The 22,597-nt window shown below is 40.6% G+C and overlaps 1 protein-coding gene across 1 annotated transcript in view; it reads right to left on the bottom strand.

Annotated features, from left to right (window-relative positions):
• Positions 1–22,597, bottom strand: part of GPATCH2 (G-patch domain containing 2) — a 107,190-nt gene that overhangs the window by 20,288 nt on the left and 64,305 nt on the right. Inside the window, exons 7-8 of the mRNA XM_035111346.3 lie at positions 21,236–21,275; positions 13,014–13,084 (exon numbers count right to left, since the gene is read on the bottom strand). Of these exons, the coding sequence (XP_034967237.3) occupies positions 13,014–13,084; positions 21,236–21,275 (111 nt within the window). The remainder of the gene's footprint in view (positions 1–13,013; positions 13,085–21,235; positions 21,276–22,597) is intronic.

Genomic DNA, 22,597 nt, shown 5'->3' with positions numbered 1-22,597 from the left:
ACAATATTTAAGCATGTCTTTTCTTGATGCAAGTAATTACAAGAACTGGAGGAATAAGAGAGTCTATTTTGAGACACTTGGGAAGGCGGCGGTGGCAGCAGGGGGCTGCAGGAAAGAATTTGATGATGATATAAATGGAAATGTATTATTGCCATTAACAGCTATTACCATGTCATCAGGCAATTTTTAAAGCAGAGCTACCAATATACAGCAGCTGCTATTTGATGGCAACATTTCCCTTGCTTTCTTCCCTCTGTTGAAGTTCTCCGTCCCTTACAATTTAATTTCACACCTTATTATGTTGCATGGCAAATTAATATTTCCTGTAACTTAACCATACAACTGTTGACATCTTTGTGCCCTAAAAGATTAAGAAAATACTCTGTTAAGTGAAAGACAGCATAAGGGTACTGCTGTCCTTTTCAGGGTCAAAAAACTATAGAACTGTAGAGTTGGAAGGACCCTAAGGAACATCCAGTCCAACCCCCTGCAATGACATAATCTCAACCTAAACATCCATGGCAGATGGCTACCCAACCTCTGTGTAAAAACTTCCAAGGAAGGAGAATCCACCATCTCATGGGAGTCTGCTCCACTGTCAAACACCTCTTATCACCAGAAAGTTCTTCATGGTGTTTATTCGCAAACTCCTTTCTTGTAACTTGAATCCATTGGTTCGGGTTGGTCGCCCTCCTCTACACACGTTGCAGCTTGTCAATTTCCATCTTAAATTGTGGAGCCCAGAACTGGACACAGTATACCAGGTGTGGTCTGACCAAGGCAGAATAGAGTGGTTCTATTACTTCCCTTGATCTGGACACTAGACCTCTGTTGATGCAGACTAACAGCATTAACCTTTTAGCTGATGAATCACACTGTGTACCCATGTTAAGCTTGTAGTCTACTAAGACCTCTAGATCGTCTTCACATATGCTACTGTCAGGCCAGGTGTCCCTCCTCTTATATTTGTGCAACTGGTTCTTCCTGCCTAAGTGCAGAACCTTACATTTGGCCCTGTTCTCCAATCTGTTAAGGTCATACTGAATTCTGTATGCCCTCCCAGCTTGGTGTCGTCTTCAAATTTGATGAGCATCCCCTCAATTCCTTCATCCAAATTATTTATAAAGACGGTGAACAACAACAGGCACAGGACAGAACCCTGTGGCACCCCACTTACCACTTTTTTTCAGGATGACAAGGAACTATAATGAGCACTCTTTGGGTTCAGTCAGTCAACCAGTTACAAATCCACCTAACAGTAACTTTGTCCAGCCCATATTTTACCAGCTTCTCTGCTTTACTTTCTTTTCCCCTTACATATGAACAAAGGAGACCAGGTTTCATCAATGGTATTTTCCTTTACAACCGCATTTGCATCTCTTTTAAACCCAGTTAGTTGTTCTGAACTAGATATCCGAAATATTATTGACCCATGTCTCAAGAGGTAGCTCCACTTGGGATTTCCAGTGATACACTATCACTAGCCATGCAGCTACCAGTGGAAAAAGAATTAAATCTTAATGCTGGATAGCTTTAGTGCACAAAACCACTTCCCTATTTATATGTTCTCTAGTAACTAAATACTCCTACTTCAAGTTGAAGCCAATGCAAGGTTTCTTTTAAATCCATTGAGAAAGACAGAGTCTTTTTGAACAATTTATACCTAAGGTTGTTGTTTATTTCTTTTACATTTCACCTAGGTAGAATATCCTTATTAAAAATGGCAAATGGAAGATTAGTTCCCTTTATGACTTCATTGAAGTTCCACAGGTGCAGCTTCTTTCATTATAGTACTGCGCTGAATGGAAAAACCACACCTGCAGAGTGCTGCCCTGGTTTGGAACTCAAAGCCTCAGAAGCCTTTTTCCTCCAGCATATAGTCTCCCTAATGTAACCTGAATTTCAGAAGGAACTATTTCTGAATGGAACAATGATTAACTCATCTGTATACATGTGCCACTGATTCAGAAAGCTTTTGCTGCATTGCATCTTTCTAAACCTGTTTAGACACTCTCTTTTATTTCATTCTTTCAAGCCGTGAGCTGATTTCATCCTGTACTTCAGTTTTAGGCTGCTGTTAACAAGCCTTTAACCCAATTAAAATCATGAAATTCTGTAGAAACAGTCACAGAATATTGGCACAGTATCAGTGAGCTCCTGCAGATGGCTGTAGAACCCTTTGGTTTATGCCTTTTGGATGCCGTTAGGTCATACACATGGGCTTGGAAAAGAGAGAGTCTGAGGTGGTCTCAGAAGGATAATGTAAAGTGGCTAGAGTTAAGTTCTTTTCATCTTAAGAACGACAGAAGAGCATTTTGGTAAGTGAGGGATTTATTTCATTTTATAAGGTGCAATAATGCTACTAATTCAGAGCACAAAAATCCCTTTAGGCATTTTAAAGGATGGCCACAAGTTGCAACATTTATGAAGGGCAATTACGTTGAACTGAAGGGAACTTCAGCACAGGCAAGTTTAGGACTGCACTGCACATACCGGTATACTAAATGTGCAGCCTCCCTGAATCCCTGCAAGGGGCATAAAGTGTGTACAATTGCATTTGGAATCAGACTGATGGTGTGCCTAATTTTGTAATGTTGCCATGGGAGAATTTATACATGGTGTATAGATGTCTTACATAAACCAGTATGTATGCTAAGTATACCAGTATGTATATGTACATGGTGTATAGATGTCTTACATAAACCAGTATGTATACTACGGTAACTATATGGGGATAACAATTTGCACCCACATTTACCACTGATAATAACTGAGCATGGGAGGGGCACACAATTTCATGCCCACTGTACTTTTTTTTGGGGGTGCTGCTGCTGACAAATGTGTTAATAGGCCCTTGGTATTACATACTTACGTCTACATTATGAAACTCAAATAATAGCATTCAATGTAAAGTACCTTACAATGGAAGCAAAACTCTTGCTAACAGTATAATACATCTTAGTAGCCGTTTGCATTACTAAAGATGCTGTTTCATTTTCATTAATTCCAAGCCGTTAAATCTTAACAGAACACAAAGGCAGGTTAAGCAGTGGAGTGTATACTTGCCTTGCTCTCCATTCTCTTTCCTACACCTCCAGTGTTTTCCTGTGTTTAGATCGTGCTTATATTGCTACTCCCTTTAGCACTTTCACAAATAGCTTGTGAACAACGAGCAATTCTGGGAATTTTGGCAAGTGAAGATTTTGAGATGCTGCACCTGTGGAAATTCCGCCTCCTCCACAGTCTGTTAATAAAGGACTCTCTCCTTTATTAAATTTGGGTTCCCGAGGAAGCCAAGATGGGAAAGTGTTTGGGAATCCCTGCTGTACATTTCATCAGCAGCCATGTCTGAATGTGGTGGAAGCAGGCTCTGCTCTAGTTGTTCTGCCAGCATTCAAGTCTATGGTTCACACAGCTCAGCAGCAGCCCCTAGTGTTTTCGTCAATACATCTAAAGCATCTCTGTAAATTAGGGAACAAGAAAGGTCAGGGACCATCATGTGTTGGTTCTAAATGTTTGCTTTGTCTAGGAACCAAAACGAAGGAATTAAGGTCTCAGGAGTTGACACAGGCCTTATGTTCGTGAAAACTGCTGCTGTTGCTGTAATCCATTTGAAAACAGCAGCAGAACTGCACACTGAAAGCCTGCTGAAGCAAAAAAGTCTTTTCAGTTTGTCTAAAAGATGAGGGAACCAGCAATATCCACCCGCAGTGCCACAACTGAGAAGGCTCTGTCCCTTGTTCTCATCTACCGTATATCACCGCTCTAGATGAAAACATAGGAAGCAGTGCCTCTGATATATTGTAACCCTCGGGCAGGATATGTGAAGCAGATAGTCCCTGAGATAATGAGTACTTTAAAGGGCCAAACCAGCACTTTAAATAGATACTGCAAATGAATGGCTAACCAATGCAGCTGAAACAAGATTAGCACACGAAGTACCTGAGAAATGTCTGATCAGTGCTACCTGAATTTTTTGAGGTTTTTGTTTTTTAACAGGCAGCCACCACAGAAAGAGTGCTCACAGAGAGCCCTGCAAAACCAATCTGGAAGTAACTAAACCAGGGATAACTGATGCTAGCTCTGCTTTCTTTAAGGAAATCAGTCTTCAGGCAACCAGGAAATCAGTCATAGTTGATATAAGACACTCCTGGCAACTGCTGTCATCTGGATATCCAGGGACAACATTAGATCCAGGAGAATCCTGAAGCTACATATGCCATTCATATCAGGTATCAAGTTAGTCTCCAAAACCTCCAGAATTTCCAACCAACAGCACTTAATCTGGTACAGGTTAAGTTTTAGTTTGCTTAGCGATCCCTGCCCCCCCCCCCCCGTATCCACTGCTGAACTGATACAAGACACTGATCTATCATTTCCATTGAGTTTTGATAATAGAGACAAGAAGTGTTTCAACTGCATATCGGGATGTGTCCAATGGTTGCATGAAGGGAAGCTAGCTTATGCAACCAATCTCTCTCTTCCCTTCCTCCCCCCTGCTGATGCAAGCTCCTTAAGATCAATTTCTCTCTCCCATTACAGCCTCATATAACACAGCCCCCACTATTCAGGAGTGCCCCCTTCCCTACAGGGTGTACAAGGGGAAGAGGGGAAATCAATTAGTTCATGGGGCCTACGACTATAACCATAGCCCAAATCACCGGAAAACCTTTTGCAGATCTTTCATATAGATCAGGGGTGGGGAGCCCCAGCTGATGGGAGCTGGAGTCTGGCAATACCTTGTAGAGAAACAGGCTTCCCATCCCTGATGTACATGATGTACACAGGGGGAGCTTGTGGTATCCTACAGACAAAAGGAGCCAGAGGGGTGGGGGCAGAACAGCCATCTTCTAGTAGTCTTCTGGGGCTGGCTAACCATTGTAGAACAGCATTTTGCAAACCTTGCAGGCAGCCCAGAAGGATACTATGGTTGAAATGTCACTGGTAAACATGTGCCATATGAAATTTGATTTGCCAATAAAATTGTGTCCATTCTTGCACAAAACAACGCTCCTTAGAATTTGCTTTCTGCTCAGAACTAAGGTTTTATTAGTTCTAAGGCTAAACATGAATTTGTTCTCAGGAAGTCACCAGATGGCTTTGCCTGTTAGGAAATGGTGGAAGAATGAAAAGGGGACAGGAGAGGACTGTTGATCCTATGACCAAGTGGGAGTTCCCTCCGCAACTTATATTTTAAAAAGAAAACGCATTGGTTCAAGTATGGCGGAGTATTTTTTCTATGTTTTGATTTTTTAAAAATTGGAAGAAATGTATATAAAAATAACTACCCGAGCTTGTCTCAATACTTAGGTACATAAACACTTCTAACTTTAACTTTGGTCTTTAAAAAAGTCTTAGCATTCACTGATGGTTTAAAAACAGCCTCTTCACGAAATTTCACGTTGCTCTATTTTATATAGATCCTATAAAATATATGCATATCTTGTGACCTATTACTCTTTCTTTTCAAGATAGCAGTCTACTTTTAAATTGAGTTTTAAAACCCATTATGAAGGTTTGAACACACAATTTAAAAGCAGACGACTATCTTGAAAAGAAAGAGTGGTAATAGATCACAAGATATGTATTTCTCTTTTTCCTTCTGCCACATTATAGTTTCACCTATTTAGGTCACCTGAATCAAGAATAATGTGAAAAACACAAAACAAAAGGGGGGGGGGAATCAAGGAAAGAAGGTATAAAACCATGACAGCAGTGAAGATTTGTTATTCACAGGTGCAAAAACATGGAAAGGAAATTAAAATGGTTAAAACTGGAGATGGTTGATATAGAACAAGTTCCTTGAAATGCAGCATTGGCTAGTTATATTATCCTATAATTCTAAAATTACTGATGCAAAAATAGACAGTCTTCCACATGTTATATGTGTGCAGCCCATAGGATGATATACTGTGCCCTTCTACTGCCATTCACATAATGGATTTCTATTCACAGAATAACTCGGAGGCAGCCACCACAACTGCTCCAATTGAAAGGTAGAAAATACACAATTTATTCTAAGGATCTAACTAGACCACAGCTTTCTGCACTCCTTGTTAGGTGCTATATTACAAAACTAGAAATAGGGGAAGCATTTTTGGAAAATGCACAGGTAACTTTTAACTAGGGGACACCATAATACTTAAAATGGTAACTTGAAGCCACCCCTGTGCAGATCCAATGTCCACACTGGTTCTTTATCAGTTCCTTGCTAGCAATATAAACCAACTGGGCTGCAGTGATCCAAGCAGTACAGACTGTTCCTAAAATGAGAGCTGCCAGGACATGCTTACTGCTCTCTGCTTCACGCACCAAACCTATTTTTAATTGCAAGAAGAGGAAAGGTACCTTGTCCTATCTTGGCTAAGACACTCCTGTGTTCTTTCATACTGTGGCCTACGGTTTTCTTAAGCATGTGTGGTCCTTTCCCAATTGTGCCTATTCCCACAACTATACCAGCTATGCTATCAGCAGAATTTTCCTCTGAAACAGTATTCAGGATGGCTAATCTACAAGGCATTTTAAAGCAGTCTTGGGCTCCTGAATGCTTTCAAAATCTTTATATTTTTATACTTTTAGAAAAATTAAGGCAACATGTCTGCTGCTTCTAAAAGATCAGAAAATATAAGAATCTCCAATGTTGAAATTTCATCTGTTATTTGCTTGGCTGTTCAGAAAAGCTGAATGTCAGAAAACTTATGTATCTTTCATAGCAAAGTTTTGGGGAATTGTTGTCTGGCAGTGGCTTGAGCAGCCAGTGGCAACACAGAATGCTAGTTTCATTTCTAATGTCTACAGATGTAATTCTGACAGCTGCTATCTTGGCAAACTGTACATAATTTTCTACTTTGGGGGCTGGAAAGTGGAGGGAGCATGAAATTCCTTATTCAGGCTGCATTCTAGGAGCAAATGCTTTGCCCTGCAAAAGAAAAGAGAAAAACATCCAAACCTACTTAGCAAAGAATGACAGCGGCTTGTTGTCTTACATTCACACATTTTATAGAAGCAACAAAGGCTGATACCAAGAGGCTTCATGTAACCTCTGAAGGGGATGTGGATGGAAATGCTGAAATATACTCATTACAGTTATCAGTTATTAGAATAATGGATACAATGGGACAATTGATTTTAGTGGCCTAAGCATTCTATAACTGCCTCTCAGACAAGCCCGTAAGACATGCAAAACAGTAAATTTCATATACTGTAATCTAAAGATTTCCTTCTACACAACCCCAGGAAATTCAATGCAATTTGTATGTTATTAAAACTTCCAGCAGTTACAAAGGAATGCCAACAGTCCTGACTTGGGCTACTTGCAAATGTGTTTAAAATAGTATTTGCAGTGGGTTTTTTTCCTTTTCTTTTCAGGGGGCACTCAAGGGTACGCAGTACCGGCATCTCTTTTGTTGTTGTTTTTAAGAAGTGTAGCACTTACTGTAACAACTTCACGGGGAGTACCAGCACCTATTTTTCTAGAAAAAAAACACTGGTTCGCAGTATAGTATATAGTTAGCAATTATAGTGTAGCATGTAAATGAGTAACTCAGAATGAAATCAGATCTTGCCATGAGGCTCACAGGGCCACCCTGGGCCTAACTTGCCCCACCGGGCAGCTGTGAGATTAAAATGCTGCCCTGAGCTCCAAAGTGGAACTGTGGGCTAAAAATATATATAAACACTCTATCAATAAATGGCTCACCGATCAATTTCCCAGTTGTGTTTCTACGTAAAAAGAGGCTTTCAGTCTTGCTTCCCCCCACTTACAACTCTCACCAGGAAAATGCAGAATAACCTATGCTGACAGAGGGAGTAAAATTTTAAATGCAGTTTCTAAAAACCGATGCAGTTGAGTCTTATTTTACACTGGGCAGGTGTAATCGGAATTTCACACCGAATCCAGCTATTGGCTTGCTTCGCTCTGAAGCCTTTCCTTAGGCTTAGCTATAACAATGACATCACCAGCTCAACACCCATCGCAACATCTGCTTTCACACTACTAAGAATGCCATTGTATTAACCAACAAGAGCTATGACCATTCCTTTTTCCTTTCCTTTCTCCCCCCCTTTTTTTGGTTAAATGTTAAACAGATGTGATGGAACAATTCAGCTCTGTCAAACTCCTTTTATACAATGCCAGTATGCTGAGATTGGGGCTTTAATGGTGACACATTTGTTTTATATGGAATAGTAACATAATGTGACTATGAAACGTGAAAGGGGGGGGGATTCTCGTGCCAATAAATTCTCATCTCCATGCACAGTACTCTAACACCTCCTAGCTGTTCCAAACCTTATTCAAAGTCAGAGGCTGTCACAGATTTACCTGCAATAAGCAGGTTGCATTTTTAAAAGAAAACCTGGCAGGAAATAAAGTCCAATTGTACTGTTATTCTTAATGCTCTGCACCACCACGCCTCCAGAGACTCATGAACTTTATGCCAAGCAAAAAAGACTTTAAAATATCTGTATTAGAGTCTTACTGTCCTTAGAAAGGATAATGCATTGTTTTTACTTGCTTCTAATTAGTAATTTAAGCATATGTTCAGCATTTAACTCTAAATGTTTGCCTTTTCCCCAAGCTCTGAGACAGCTGTCCAAGATGTGAATGCCAGAAAGCATTTAAATATCAACATCTGTTGAATTATGTTAATGCAATGTAATATAATTGGGCATGAGTTGGAATTGATCAAAAGTGTGTGAATTAGACAAAGGCAAATCTAAACCAATATTTCATTTCACAAACAAGTCAAAGGTAACAAAATTGTGTTTGTTACTAAACCAACATGATTAGAGCACAATGTTCAGGACACCCAGGTCCAAAAATGATATCAAAAACGTGAAAAGGCAGTTGTAAAAAGAATCAAATATAAAATATTATTGCAGAAATAATCTCCTACCACTAGTATTTTGTTAGATTTGGCATACGATTTCATACACATTTTTAGAAACAGCTTGTCTTACAAAACACCAATTAAAAACAGGCTTTATTGTATGGTAAGGAACAACTCAGAATAGTTGTTCTCAGACTAATAAACCAGTTTAATAAAACATGGTTTTGTGTTTTGTGTGAACCCTCCCTAGCAGCTTTAACAATGATTTGTTTACTGCTAAAATACATTGGTTTTAACTATGGCTTGGTATTACACATGAACACAGCGCCATTCTTTAACCACGTGTTGTTGCTTTTTATCCACCTCACCACAGAACATTGTCGGGCTACAAACGCAAGAGCAGCTGGAAAACACACCAGACTTGGGAGAATCAAGACTTATTTTTGGCTGTGGGAAAACTTGTGCTTCCTTTTGTGAGACACATTATGTAAGAACCAGCTCTGTGAGTACAAACTGAACTGGAGTATACCCCAATGCAGAAAAAGGAACTGTGCTTAAATTGAAATATCCTTGAAATTTCTAAATTCTTAGTTGTTTTTGCAGCATGCTTATACGCTGGCCTGATATTTGTTTCTGCTTGCAATGTCTCCTTGAAGGAGAAACAACTTTGGTTGGTGCATTTTAAACTATGTGCATTTAAGGGGGATGATATATATATATATATCATTCTCTGGAAAACTGTTTTTGTTTTTAAAAAAACCCATTTCAGATTTACAGCAAGCTGTTATTCAACTGAGCATTGTTGTGTTTTTAGTTAACGGTAGCAACATATAGGAAAGGAAAAGTTTGCAAAAGCTTTGCAGCCCACTTGTGCAAAAAGATCAACTTCACACTGACTTTACAAGGGGGTGGGGTGGGGAATGCACTTGGGATGTTGATCAAGCCTGCTGCATAACTCAATGAAAAAAATCTGCCTTTCAATGAAAAAACATTCTTGTCAGTGACATGCTACTATGATAAAGTTCTGCACTGTGTTCTTAATTGGCCGAGTGCTATAGAAGTGTTAATTCTCTGTGCTTTCCTGCTCAATCACCCTCTCCTCTTTCCAACCGTTTTAAGCAACCAAACTTAATAAATGCACCACTATTAAAAAAATAAATAATTAAGGTGGTAAGCCTGCGTGAAGCATTTGGGTTAATATTGTTACCGGCTACCGGTAACAATATTATTATTGTTACCGGTTGGGTTAATATTATTATCTTATCTCACAGGAGCTTAAGCATGAATACCAAAACTGTTAATAGGCTTGGTAGGAACTTGAAACATATCAGATTTCATCCAGAGAATAAGTGACAGTAGAAGGTGACTTTTCCAGCCACTTCTTGCTTCTCTGGCAGCCTCCCCAAAACCCATTTCAAAGGGTCAGGATGAGTTCTTCTAGATGCGTTGGGCTGTGACATGGTGATGGTGGAGACATCTTGTGTCAGGAAAGCTTTTGCTCACAGAAGGTGCCTCTGTGTGATTTTTTGCAATCCCCTTCCCCCTCAGCCCACCCTATTCAGAAGCCCCCCCCCCAATGCTCAGGGGGTTGATGTGGGGAGAAGCAGGAGGGAAAATCAATTTCCACCTTCCTCTTTTGCCTGCCCCAAACTGGACACAAACCACCGATTCGTAACAATTTAGGAATTTTCAGTGTGCTGGTTGCTGCTAGAATCCTGAAACTTTCGATTTTTAACTGCTTTAAAAAACAAAACAAAAGCACTTAATTGATGCAGGTAAGGCAGGAATGAACAGGAAGCCTTCCAGCCTGTATGTTGCTGTTTCTTGTGGTCGAGCTACTCATGGTTATAGAATGAAAGGTGAAAAGGGCAACACTGTCCCAGCATTATTCATTATTTCTTTAACGAAATTATTAATCTCCTGCTCTTCAGTCAAAGCAGCTTACAGATCCTCTCAAAACAAAATATTGCCTGTTTTTAGGCTTACAGTCTAAAAGGGCATGACACAAAAGGAAAAAGGACTGGGAGGGAGGAGGAAATAAAGAAACTCAGATGCACAATCTTAGTTACAAGCAGCACTGTTTTCTTGGGGGGGGGGGTACACAGGGGTATGCAATTCCCCTAAACATTTTGTGAATCTTTGTACTTTTGTCCATTTACTGCATTCATTTTCCCCAATTTGAACTATAAAACGGTGATATTCTTGAGTCAAAATGAGAGTACCCCTAAACATACATTTTTTGAAAAAAATGCACAGGTTACAAGTTATTTTAACTAGCCACTGATGTAGAAACGTTGAAGGAGAGAAGGAGTCAAAAACTGTTGGGGTCTCGATGGTGCCAGTGAAGTGGTCTGCTACCTCTTCTCTAGCTTCCTCTATTGCAGCCGGTTGTGCCTGTTGCTGCCAGGTGATTGTGAGAGAGAGAGAAGCCTGGCTTCTTAGTAGAGTTGGTGGTGGCCCTACATCCCTTCTCTTCCCTCTTCTGCTACAGGGTGATGCAGTGTCTGCGACCAGGTGACAGCTGAGGAGGACTCAATCCTCTTCTCCAAACCATCCCACCCCCTGGTTTCCACCCACCCTTCCAAGTCTGGCTTTGGCATTTGCTTCCTTCACTCTCTCAGTCTGCCTACTTCCCAACTTGCCTGCCTACTTCTACCCTGCATTCTAGCCCCCTTCAGTTGAGAGCTCAGGTCACCTGAAATTATCCTGCCTTTGGGTCGACCCTTCTGTGAGCAGGAAGAACAAATAGCTGTATTTCTTCCTTTTTCTAAAAACAAAACAAAACAAAAAACCCCTACACACACACACACAGCAAGAAAAACACTCCATTTTGCCATTAAGGTATGATGCTCACTTTGTATACAATCTGTTTCCACCTTTTTGGGGGCTGTCATTATTTCCCACAAAAGCTACATCAAACAATTATAGTTCTGGTAATTAACCAGTAAGTGTAATGTACAGTTTTCCTACCCCAATCTATTAACAGCTGCTCAAAAAATGTTGTAATTAATGGTTTCATTTATTTTTGGCAAACCTGCAACACAACAAATAATTTTCTATCTACTGCAAATTAGGACTCCTTCCCAAACAACAGATGACGTGGTGGGGAAAAGGGAGCAGGCGTAAGTAACACTTGCACATCTTTGCCTCTTTAGAAGATCAAATAAAGAGCAGCTGTAATTCTATTTGTCACATCTGTGTAACAAAATATAGTCATCTGTATCATCAGAAGAAAATGAACAAGCTCCGTTCAGATGGAAAGGGATTTCCCACCAACCTAATGGGAAAAGGCTTGCTATAGAGGCATAGTGGAACTTCTTGTTCTCAGGTCTCCGACCGGTGTCCCTGAACCCCCTACCCTGTTTTTACATAACCTGTAGTTATTAATACCGGAATTAAAGATATCCTAAATATACATGTTTAATTTAGTCCAGTACCATCACAACAGTCCCAAGATCAACTAAGCTAGCTGTGTTAAAAAGAAAATGAGAAGGCGCAGGATGTATTTAAACAAAACCCTGCAAAAGATTACAATTAAAATTAATCCCTCATTTCCTTCAATACTAACTCAACCTACCTCTTGTAACGGTCTTCAGATTCTCCAGAGAACATTTTTTTATATAAAAACAAACAAACAAACCCCAGTGCTGTTACTTTGGCAAATAGATGCACTGGAAGCCAAGAGATCCATGTCTCAATTTTTTCTACCAGTCTCTCTCAATTTTTAACATTGTGAAAAACAAAACAAAAGGGAACACTTGAAATGCTTGTGGGGAGAAAGAAGAAGAGACAAGCAGATAGATACATTGCTTTTTTAATCTGGGAGACTGCAAGTTTTCATTTTAAACTCGAGTTCATGATGCTTACAGATTACAGGACAACTTCTCCAAGTGAGAAAATCATATCCACATCATGATAAATGGAATCTAAGCAGTATAGCATACATAACAGCCCCCTTTCAATACAAGGTATTTCCAGCACAACTATATACACAGGTATCTGTGTCCAATTGATTAACACTTTTTGGACTCCTTTTAAGATCTTCTGTGGCAGACAGATAGCAGCTGACCAGACAAAGAAATCATCTCTCTTTCCGTCTCTATATCAGCAGTTTGGGTACTAGCTAAAAATATTGGCTAGGATCTCACTTAAACTGTAAACTGCATTGCATATTTAGCTTACCTGCTAGCTGTTTTCACTGAACTGTTTTTCTTGTGTCCTCTCTCTGATCGGTTGTCCCGCAGGAGTTGAAGCTACACAGAAAGTTCAGAAGACATATAAGAACTATGCAATGATGCTTGCATTTTTTAGAAACAAGCCATACTAAGCCTTGTCATGTTTTTGTACTATGTTGTTTCAGCAAAGGGCCTGACAGCCCTGACAACATACTTTATCCAAAGTGCAACTACTGAAATGGCAATACGGTATTACCTACATTTTAATTCAGGTCCTCTTTCATTTATTCCTGTATGCCTTCTACAGAGGTGGTTTTGCATTATAGTAAAGTTTCATGTCAAGATGCCTAATTAGTAATTCAGAGCGTACTATGCCATTACAATATGTTTAGCTTTAAGGTGTATCACAGTAATATTGTAACTTCACCATCTCCTTTAATTTGAAATGAGCAGCAACAGTTTTGTACTTAGAGGAACTGATTTTAGAGGCTCACATTCAAATCTCTGAAATTACTATTTTACAAACTCTCTAAAAATGAGACTAATAATGACCTGACAGAGCTGTTGTAAGAATGAATAATGATTATAGATGCTAAATTTCTACATTATTAGTAATAGATAAAAGTAGCACCTCATAATTACTGTTGTCATATCAATCCCACTGCTTTGCCATTATTTCTGGATTGAGAATTATAATGAAGTTCAGTCAGATTTTAGTAATGGTTAGTTGGCATCCCCGTCTGTCTTGAGAGACAATGGAGTGTGCCTCCAGGGGTGAAATCAAACTGCTGTGTTAGCAGCACCCAGGGCCGTCTTAAGCATATGCGGCGCTGGGGAGCAATGATTCACCCGGCGCCTCTAGGTTGCCCATAGTTGTCAACCTTTTTTAGGGAGAGAACCCCCAAAGTTGTTAAGGTTTAAGAGTTTCATATTGAGGAATCAAAAATCATTCTCCCACCTATCTTCATTCTGATATTAATTTCATTAGGGGCTTTTGAAATTAGTATAAGCTTCATAATTAATTCACACAACAATCCTAATCTTAGCTCAGGGCTATTTTAGGTGGTGTGTTTAGCAAATGAGGGGCCTTAGAATCCTATGGATCTATGATAACCTTCAACATCCTCCCAACATTCTCTCAACATTTCCCCACTATTTGGGGCCCATCAGCCCTTTGGCTGCTCTCACCAAGATCTTAGGTTTGTTCCCTCATTGTTCAAACTTTGCAACACGATTTTATGCAACAGTAAGAAGTCTCCCCCCGCCCAAGATTAAACCACATCATTAGTTATTATTAAAAACCTATGTTTAGAAGACTGACACTTGTAAATAATGAGCACAGCAAAAATAGCTGTATGTACTCACTAGCACGAAAACAAACCTCAAAAGGGCACTTAAGATTATTGCTTTAATGGAAATAAAGTTGAATAAAATTCAATAACCAAATGAGATAAGCAAATCATTGCACCTGTACTTGAGAGGTCTTTGTGATGGATTTTTGTAAACAAATCATTGGAGGAACAAGGGATTTCAGTTTGCCACTTCAGTTACAAGAAAATGATGCTGGACTGAAAAAAAAAGCCCTCTAATGAGCTTAAAACCTAAATCTTATGCTTGAAGACTGCCCAACTCCAAGATCAAATGCATTTCTAAGAAGATGAATGTGAGTGTTCCTGCAGGACCTCACCAATATCAAATGGAGCTCCAGGTGAGGAGCACCTTCAGTGCCCCTCTCCATTTGTTAAACTGTTGAATACATTGCTTCTACAGTGGAACCTCGGTTTATGAACACCTCGGTTTATGAATTTTTGGTTTATGAACGCCGCGGACCCATCTGGAACGGATTAATTCACTTTCCATTACTTTTAATGGGAAAGTTCGCTTCAGTTTATGAACGCTTCAGTTTATGAACAGACTTCCGGAACCAATTACACCCATGTTTCAGTTTATGAACGCTTCAGTTTAAGTACTTCGCGGACCCGTCTGGAACGGATTAATCCACTTTCCATTACTTTCAATGGAAAAGTTCGCTTCAGTTTATGAATGGTTACTCCGCGGACCGTCTGGAAAGGATTAATCCACTTTCCATTACTTTCAATGGGAAAGTTTGCTTCAGTTTATGAACGCTTCAGTTTATGAACAGACTTCTGGAACCAATTGTGTTCATAAACCGAGGTACCACTGTATTGTGCTTGCAGCCCATTTCGTGTCTTTGCTGCACAATCTGCACGCATGATTTATCCATTTCATATGAAGACAATGTACATTTTCCAGTGAATACAAAATCCTTAACATCAATGGTACCCTGGCCACACAGTTCAGCACTGGCAGCTTTAGACATGAAGGTGAACTTTTTGTGCTATTTCGGTGTGGAGCACAGTCAGGCAGATGGAAGCCTGGTGACAAAGTCAGTTTTCTGCCCCTAAATATGCCCCTGGGAACTTAATATATTGTGAGTTCCTAGTATCACTCATTTTTAAATGCTTGCCAGAGACTTTATTTTTGCTTATAACTCTGTTGATAGCTGAACTATCACATCTATACAGTGGTGCCTCGCAAGACGAATTTAATTCGTTCCACGAGTCAATTCGTTTTGTGAAAAATTCGTCTTGCGAATCGCTGTTTCCCATAGGAATGCATTGAAGTTTCTTTTTTTGCCCATAGGAATGCATTAATTAAATTTCAATGCATTCCTATGGGAAACCACGATTCGCAAGACGAATTTTTCGCAAAATGAATTTGTCTTGCGAGTCACCATCAGATCGCAAGAGGCATTTGTCTTGCGAGGTACCACTGTATGGCAGAGATTCCTTTATTAATTACATATACACTCGAGTATAACCCTACTTTTTCAGCACCAAAAATGTGCTGAAAAAGCCGCCCTTGGCTTATATTCAAGTGAGGCAGGCGGCGGCAGAGAAAAGCACAGGACCGGGGGTTCGGAGAAGCACTGCGCTGCGACTCTCCAACCCCCTATCCTATGCCTGTTCTACTCAAGTATATACGGAGTATATATCTTGGAATTTCTGTTTCATTAAACTATAAACAACAGTGCTTATTAGCAAGCCTTGTAATTTATCTGCTTATAAGGAGTAGTAGATATAATGCAAGTAGATAAATAGGAACCGCTATATGAAACGGCGTTTCCATGTGCTGCTCTGGTTTGCCAGAAGCGGCTTTGTCATGCTGGCCACATGACCTGGAAGCTATACGCCGGCTCCCTCGGCCAATCATGCGAGATGAGCGCGCAACCCCAGAGTCGGTCACGACTGGACCTAATGGTCAGGGGTCCCTTTACCCTTTACCTTAAGGAGCAAGCAGCAATTAGAGCATGGCCTAAAAACACATGCTGAACTTAAATAGGTGCTAGGTCTCTCCATATATGCAACTGGAGACCCATGAAGGAAAAGCAGAATATAACTTCAATTAACTCCAAGTGCCACTCTAAGCCTCTTTAGAATCATAGAATCATAGAATCATAGAATCATAGAGTTGGAAGAGACCACAAGGGCCATCCAGTCCAACCCCCTGCCAAGCAGGAAACACCATCAAAGCATTCCTGACAGATGGCTGTCAAGCCTCTGCTTAAAGACCTCCAAAGAAGGAGACTCCACCACACTCCTTGGCAGCAAATTCCACTGCCGAACAGCTCTTACTGTCAGGAAGTTCTTCCTAATGTTTAGGTGGAATTTTCTTTCTTGTAGTTTGAATCCGTTGCTCCGTGTCCGCTTCTCTGGAGCAGCAGAAAACAACCTTTCTCCCTCCTTTATATGACATCCTTTTATATATTTGAACATGGTTATCATATCACCCCTTAACCTTCTCTTCTCCAGGCTAAACATACCCAGCTCCCTAAGCCGTTCCTCATAAGGCATCGTTTCCAGGCCTTTGACCATTTTGGTTGCCCTCTTCTGGACACGTTCCAGCTTATCAGTATCCTTCTTGAACTGTGGTGCCCAGAACTGGACACAATACTCCAGGTGAGGTCTGACCAGAGCAGAATACAGTGGTACTATTACTTCCCTTGATCTAGATGCTATACTCCTATTGATGCAGCCCAGAATTGCATTGGCTTTTTTAGCTGCTGCATCACACTGCTGACTCATGTCAAGTTTGTGGTCAACCAAAACTCCTAGATCCTTTTCACATGTACTGCTCTCAAGCCAGGTGTCTCCCATCCTGTATTTGTGCCTTTCATTTTTTTTGCCCAAGTGTAGTACTTTACATTTCTCCTTGTTAAAATTCATCTTGTTTGCTTTGGCCCAGTTGTCTAATCTGTTAAGGTCATTCTGAAGTGTGGTCCTGTCCTCTGGGGTGTTAGCCACCCCTCCCAACTTGGTGTCATCTGCAAACTTGCTCAGGATTCCCTCAAGCCCATCATCCAAGTCATTGATAAAGATGTTGAACAAGACTGGGCCCAAGACAGAACCCTGTGGCACCCCACTAGTCACTACTCTCCAGGATGAGGAGGAGCCATTGATGAGCACCCTTTGGGTTCGGTCAGTAATCCAGCTACAAATCCACTGAATGGTAGCATTGTCTAGCCCACATTTTACCAGCTTCTTTACAAGAATATCATGGGGCACCTTGTCAAAGGCCTTGCTGAAATCAAGATAGGCTACATCCACAGCGTTCCCTTCATCTACCAGGCTTGTAATTCTGTCAAAAAATGAGATCAGATTAGTCTGACATGACTTATTTTTCAGGAACCCATGCTGACTTTTAGTGATCACAGAGTTTCTTTCTAGGTGCTCACAGACTGTTTGCTTAATGATCTGCTCTAGAATCTTTCCTGGTATTGATGTCAGGCTGACTGGGCGGTAATTGTTTGGGTCCTCTCTTTTCCCCTTTTTGAAAATAGGGACAACATTTGCCCTCCTCCAGTCTGCTGGAACTTCGCCTGTTCTCCAGGAATTTTCAAAGATTATTGCCAGTGGTTCTGAAATCACCTCTGCCAGTTCTTTTAATACTCTTGGATGTAGTTCATCTGGCCCTGGAGACTTGAATACATCTAAACTAGCCAAGTATTCTTGTACTACCTCCTTACTTATTCTGGGCTGTGTTTCCCCTGCTGAATCATCTGCTCCATATTCTTCAGGTCGGGCGTTGTTTTCTTTCTTGGAGAAGACTGAGGCAAAGAAGGCATTGAGGAGTTCTGCCCTTTCTCTGTCCCCTGTTTGCATTTCACCATCTTCTCCTCTGAGTGACCCCACTGTTTCCTTGTTTTTCCTTTTGCTACGGACATACCCATAAAAGCCCTTTTTGTTGCTTTTAACCTCTCTGGCGAGCCGGAGTTCATTCTGTGCTTTAGCTTTTCTGACTTTGTCTCTACACGTGCTGGCTATATGTTTGAATTCCTCTCTGGAGATTTCCCCCCTTTTCCATTTTTTGTACATATCCCTTTTAAATCTTAACTCAGTCAAAAGTTCTTTAGATAGCCAGCCTGGCTTCTTTAGGCACCTTCCATGTTTCCGTCTCATTGGTATTGCCTGAAGTTGTGCTTTTAATATCTCCCTTTTAACAAACTCCCAACCATCATGAACTCCCTTCCCTTTTAGTATTACTGTCCATGGGATTTCACCCAGCGTTTCCCTAAGTTTTCTGAAGTCGGCTTTCTTAAAGTCTAGAATTTGGACCTTAGTATGCTTGGTTGCTCCTTTCCGCTGGATAATAAACTCCAGAAGAGCATGGTCACTCCCACCTAATGATCCTGCCACTTCTACCCCACTAACCAAGTCATCACTATTGGTTAGGACCAGATCTAAAATGGCTGATCCTCTTGTTGCTTCTCCCACTTTCTGGACAATGAAGTTGTCTGCAAGGCCAGTGAGGAATCTGTTCGACCTTATGCTCTTGGCTGAGTTTGACATCCAACAAATATCAGGATAGTTGAAATCCCCCATTACTACTATCTCACTTCCTTTGGAATGCTTGGCCATCTGTTCCAGGAAGGCATCATCTGTGTCCTCAGTTTGGCTTGGGGATCTATAGTAAACTCCCACAATGAGATCACTGTTGTTTTTCTCTCCCTTAATTTTGACCCAGATACTCTCAATTTGGCTTTGAAGTTTTAAATCCTGGATCTCTTCACAGGTATACATATCCCTAACATATAAAGCTACTCCTCCTCCTTTCCTGTTTGGTCTATTTCTCTTAAATAGATTGTATCCCTCTATTACTACATTCCAGTCATGAGACTCATCCCACCAGGTTTCAGTGATGCCTATTATGTCATATTTAGTTTGCTGTACCAAGAGCTCAAGTTCATATTGTTTATTTCCCATGCTCTGTGCATTAGTATACAGACATTGAAGACCGTTGATCATTCCCCCATGTCTCTTATTTAAGGATATTTTCGTCCCACCACTAGGTCTGCATGCTGCTTGCTCCATTTGGTCCTTGACATTTGGATGATCATCTTCAGCATTTGATAGACTCCTACCTTCAGGACCACTGTCTCCCTCCCCCACATAAGTCAGTTTAAAGCCCTCCTGATGAGGTTTTTGAGTTTTGTGGCAAAAACATTCCTCCCAACTTTTGTGAGGTGCAGTCCATCACTTGCCAGAAGTCCATCTTCAAGAAACTGCAGACCGTGATCTAGGAATCCAAACCGTTCCTGTTTGCACCATTTGCGAAGCCAGTTGTTCACTTCCCCTATTTTTCCCTCTCTCCCTGGGCCATGTCGTTCAACTGGGAGGACAGAAGAGATGACAAATTGTGCATCTAATTGCTTCTAATTGCTTCAACTTCCTGCCCAGAGCCTCATAATCATTTTTGATCTTCTGTAAGCTATGGCTTGCAGTGTCATTGGTTCCCACATGCACCAAAAGGAAGGGGTATTTGTCGGTGGGTTTTATGATTCCTTGCAGCCGTTCTGTTACATCTTTGATCTTGGCCCCAGGTAGACAGCACACCTCTCGAGACATCTTGTCAGGCCCACAGATCACTGCTTCTGTACCCCTCAGTAGGGAATCCCCAATCACCACTACACGCCTCTTCATAGGCTTGGTTGGGATTCTTCTATGTGCTGTCCCTTCCAAGGTTACCTGCATATTTCCAGAGGACTGACTTGGTTGCTCGTCTTCATATTCCTCATCAACTGTGATGAGGGAGAGATCCTCAGGTGGAGTCTGTTCCTCGTCTTCCATGAGCACTTCATGGAAGAGTTGGTGGGCAATGATAAGTTTTAGAGCACTGGGTTTTGGTGGGCAATGATAAGTGCACAAGATAGTGGGTCCCTCCTCCCTTTTCTAATGTCAAAAGGTGGCAGCCTTCACGGTTAAGAGAAGGTGAAGCAGAGCTATAAGTACCACAAAAGCAGCAATGCCAGGGAAGAATAAGAGTGGAAAGTAACACCAGCTGTAGCTAACTGACCAGCTCTAAAGGTATTATTAGCAACAACAAAAAAATGTGCAGCACAGTTTTAGCTTTTTGGTTGTTTCTAAAAGGGGCAGTCAAAGTCACAGTTATAGCAGGAAAACCACATTCATGAAAAAACCCTTTACATTTCTATTCTGAGAAGCCTCGTCTGGGGCTCCATTTGATCTAGGCACAGTCCGGCAGCCGCACTCACATTCAGGTTCTTAGGAACCCATTCTATTCAGCGATGGCCCACTGGCATCAAGAAGGTTGCCCTGTCCTTATATACCCTTATAACCACCACTTTGCGTGCTCCATTTATTATCCATTTTTGTTATAGCCCTGAAAGATCTTTACAGTGATTTGGTAATACAGGTGTTTGTCATGCATCCAAAATAAGTGAAACGAAAGTATTATCAAGGCCTCTTTTACACCAGCTAGCGGAATATCTATATTTTCATGATCTAGTATTCTGGTTCTATTAAGACTCTGCTTTCCTCAAAAGATTAGGAGTAGTCCAGAGAGGCAATTTAACAAAGCAAAGACCCCCTGGAAATGCTCTCAGCCCAATTCTAAGGACTCTGTTGAGCACTCTGATGTGTACACATGCTGCTGTACACAAGACTCTCCTAATTCACTGAAATATCCTCGAGAGTGAATTGGAATGCTGATAATTACTGGGCCTACACCCACAACCCTTTTGTGGTAAGCTATTTGTTGTTAAAGTATTTTCAGATGTTTTCAGTAAAAAAAAAAGTGATTATTTTGCTCCTTATTTCAGAAATTGGTGCTTCTGTTGTTCCGGACAAGCGACAGTTAAAAACCTTCAAATATATGAAATAAACTGTTCTTGATCAAAGTGGTTCTTACCTGGCTATGTTCCTTCCTAGCCCCAGGGCTAAACCAATGGCTGAGGGAGGGAAGAAAAAAAAAAGGTTTAGTAGCATAGCTAACTGAAGCACGAGCTGTCATATGACCAGCCTGTGCGTGCTCTCGGGTATTTTATTGTCCACCAGAAAAATGTAGCCTTTGGCTATGATTTATTTAAATGGGATATTTTACAGAACTCTCAAGGTCTATAGCAGTTTTCACAGGAATATAAGAATGTATCTCATTCTGTGGATTTATCCTGCTTGGGCAAGTGGATATATACTAAATCATATTGAGTTTCATGCCACAGATCCTGCAATTCTTTATATATTACACCATTTAATAATATTTTCTCTGTGTGGGTGCTGCTACAATCTAATGCTCTTATTACTTAGAGTAACAGAAAACTTAAAAAGTGTTTGCAACTATTGGAAACACGCTTATTAATTTTGAGGGTTCAGGTTTAATGCCTATGCACTGCTACTACTGCTGCTACACACACACACACACACACACACACACACACACACACACACACACGGTATGCATAGGTTTGCAGACTTAGTACCTCTAAAATGCAACCCAGTGTGGAATTATGTGTTCTGTTTCCATTTGAGTAAGTAGGAGGGACTGATAGAACAGCACTCTCCAAGTGTCTGAACAGTTTTTCCTTAGTGTATGGGGTGAGTTGAACTGTTCACCAGACTTCGGATTATGCTGCACTAAGCGGCAATTGTAGAGTTAATATCACCGTTTAGCCTTTTTATCTCACTACCAGTGTTTATTAGCTTACCAACACCAATAAGTTTGTTTTATCATCAACAATGCTTTGTGAATAATCACCGTAACAATTTTATATACACCCACATTTTTAATGCAATTGTCGCAGTTGGTGTTTTGTACATTTCATTTCTCTCTGACCTCAATGCTTACTTAACTGCTTACTATTCTCTCCCCAACTATGTGTGTACAAATACTTGCCAAGTTAGGATAGCACTTCATACATTAAAAATTGCTCTAGTCCATTAAATAAGTTTTCTGGGTGGTTTTTTTTTTTAGTTTTTAGGTTGCTACAAGACTATTTAAAGGGTCATGTGCCCCTCTATCTTCTCAGTGTACCAACCAACCTACCCACCCCCTCCCATATGCTTACTGTGGAAACACAGGGATAAAAAGCAGCTGTTTTTGTTTTAATTTAAAATATATATACACTGCTGTTCCGGGCAAAGCCAGTCCAAAGTACCTACAACAACAACCAACTTCAATGGAAATAAGAATAAAAATAAAAAAGCAATGTTACAGAAAAATATAAAACAGATTCAAAACTTCCATAAATATAATATTCCAGGTTCCGTCCAGCAT

The sequence above is a fragment of the Zootoca vivipara genome, chromosome 3 (genome assembly GCF_965207765.1).
Source record: "Zootoca vivipara chromosome 3, rZooViv2.hap1.1, whole genome shotgun sequence".
Taxonomy (NCBI): domain Eukaryota; kingdom Metazoa; phylum Chordata; class Lepidosauria; order Squamata; family Lacertidae; genus Zootoca; species Zootoca vivipara.
This window is presented reverse-complemented; position numbering and strand designations above follow the sequence as displayed.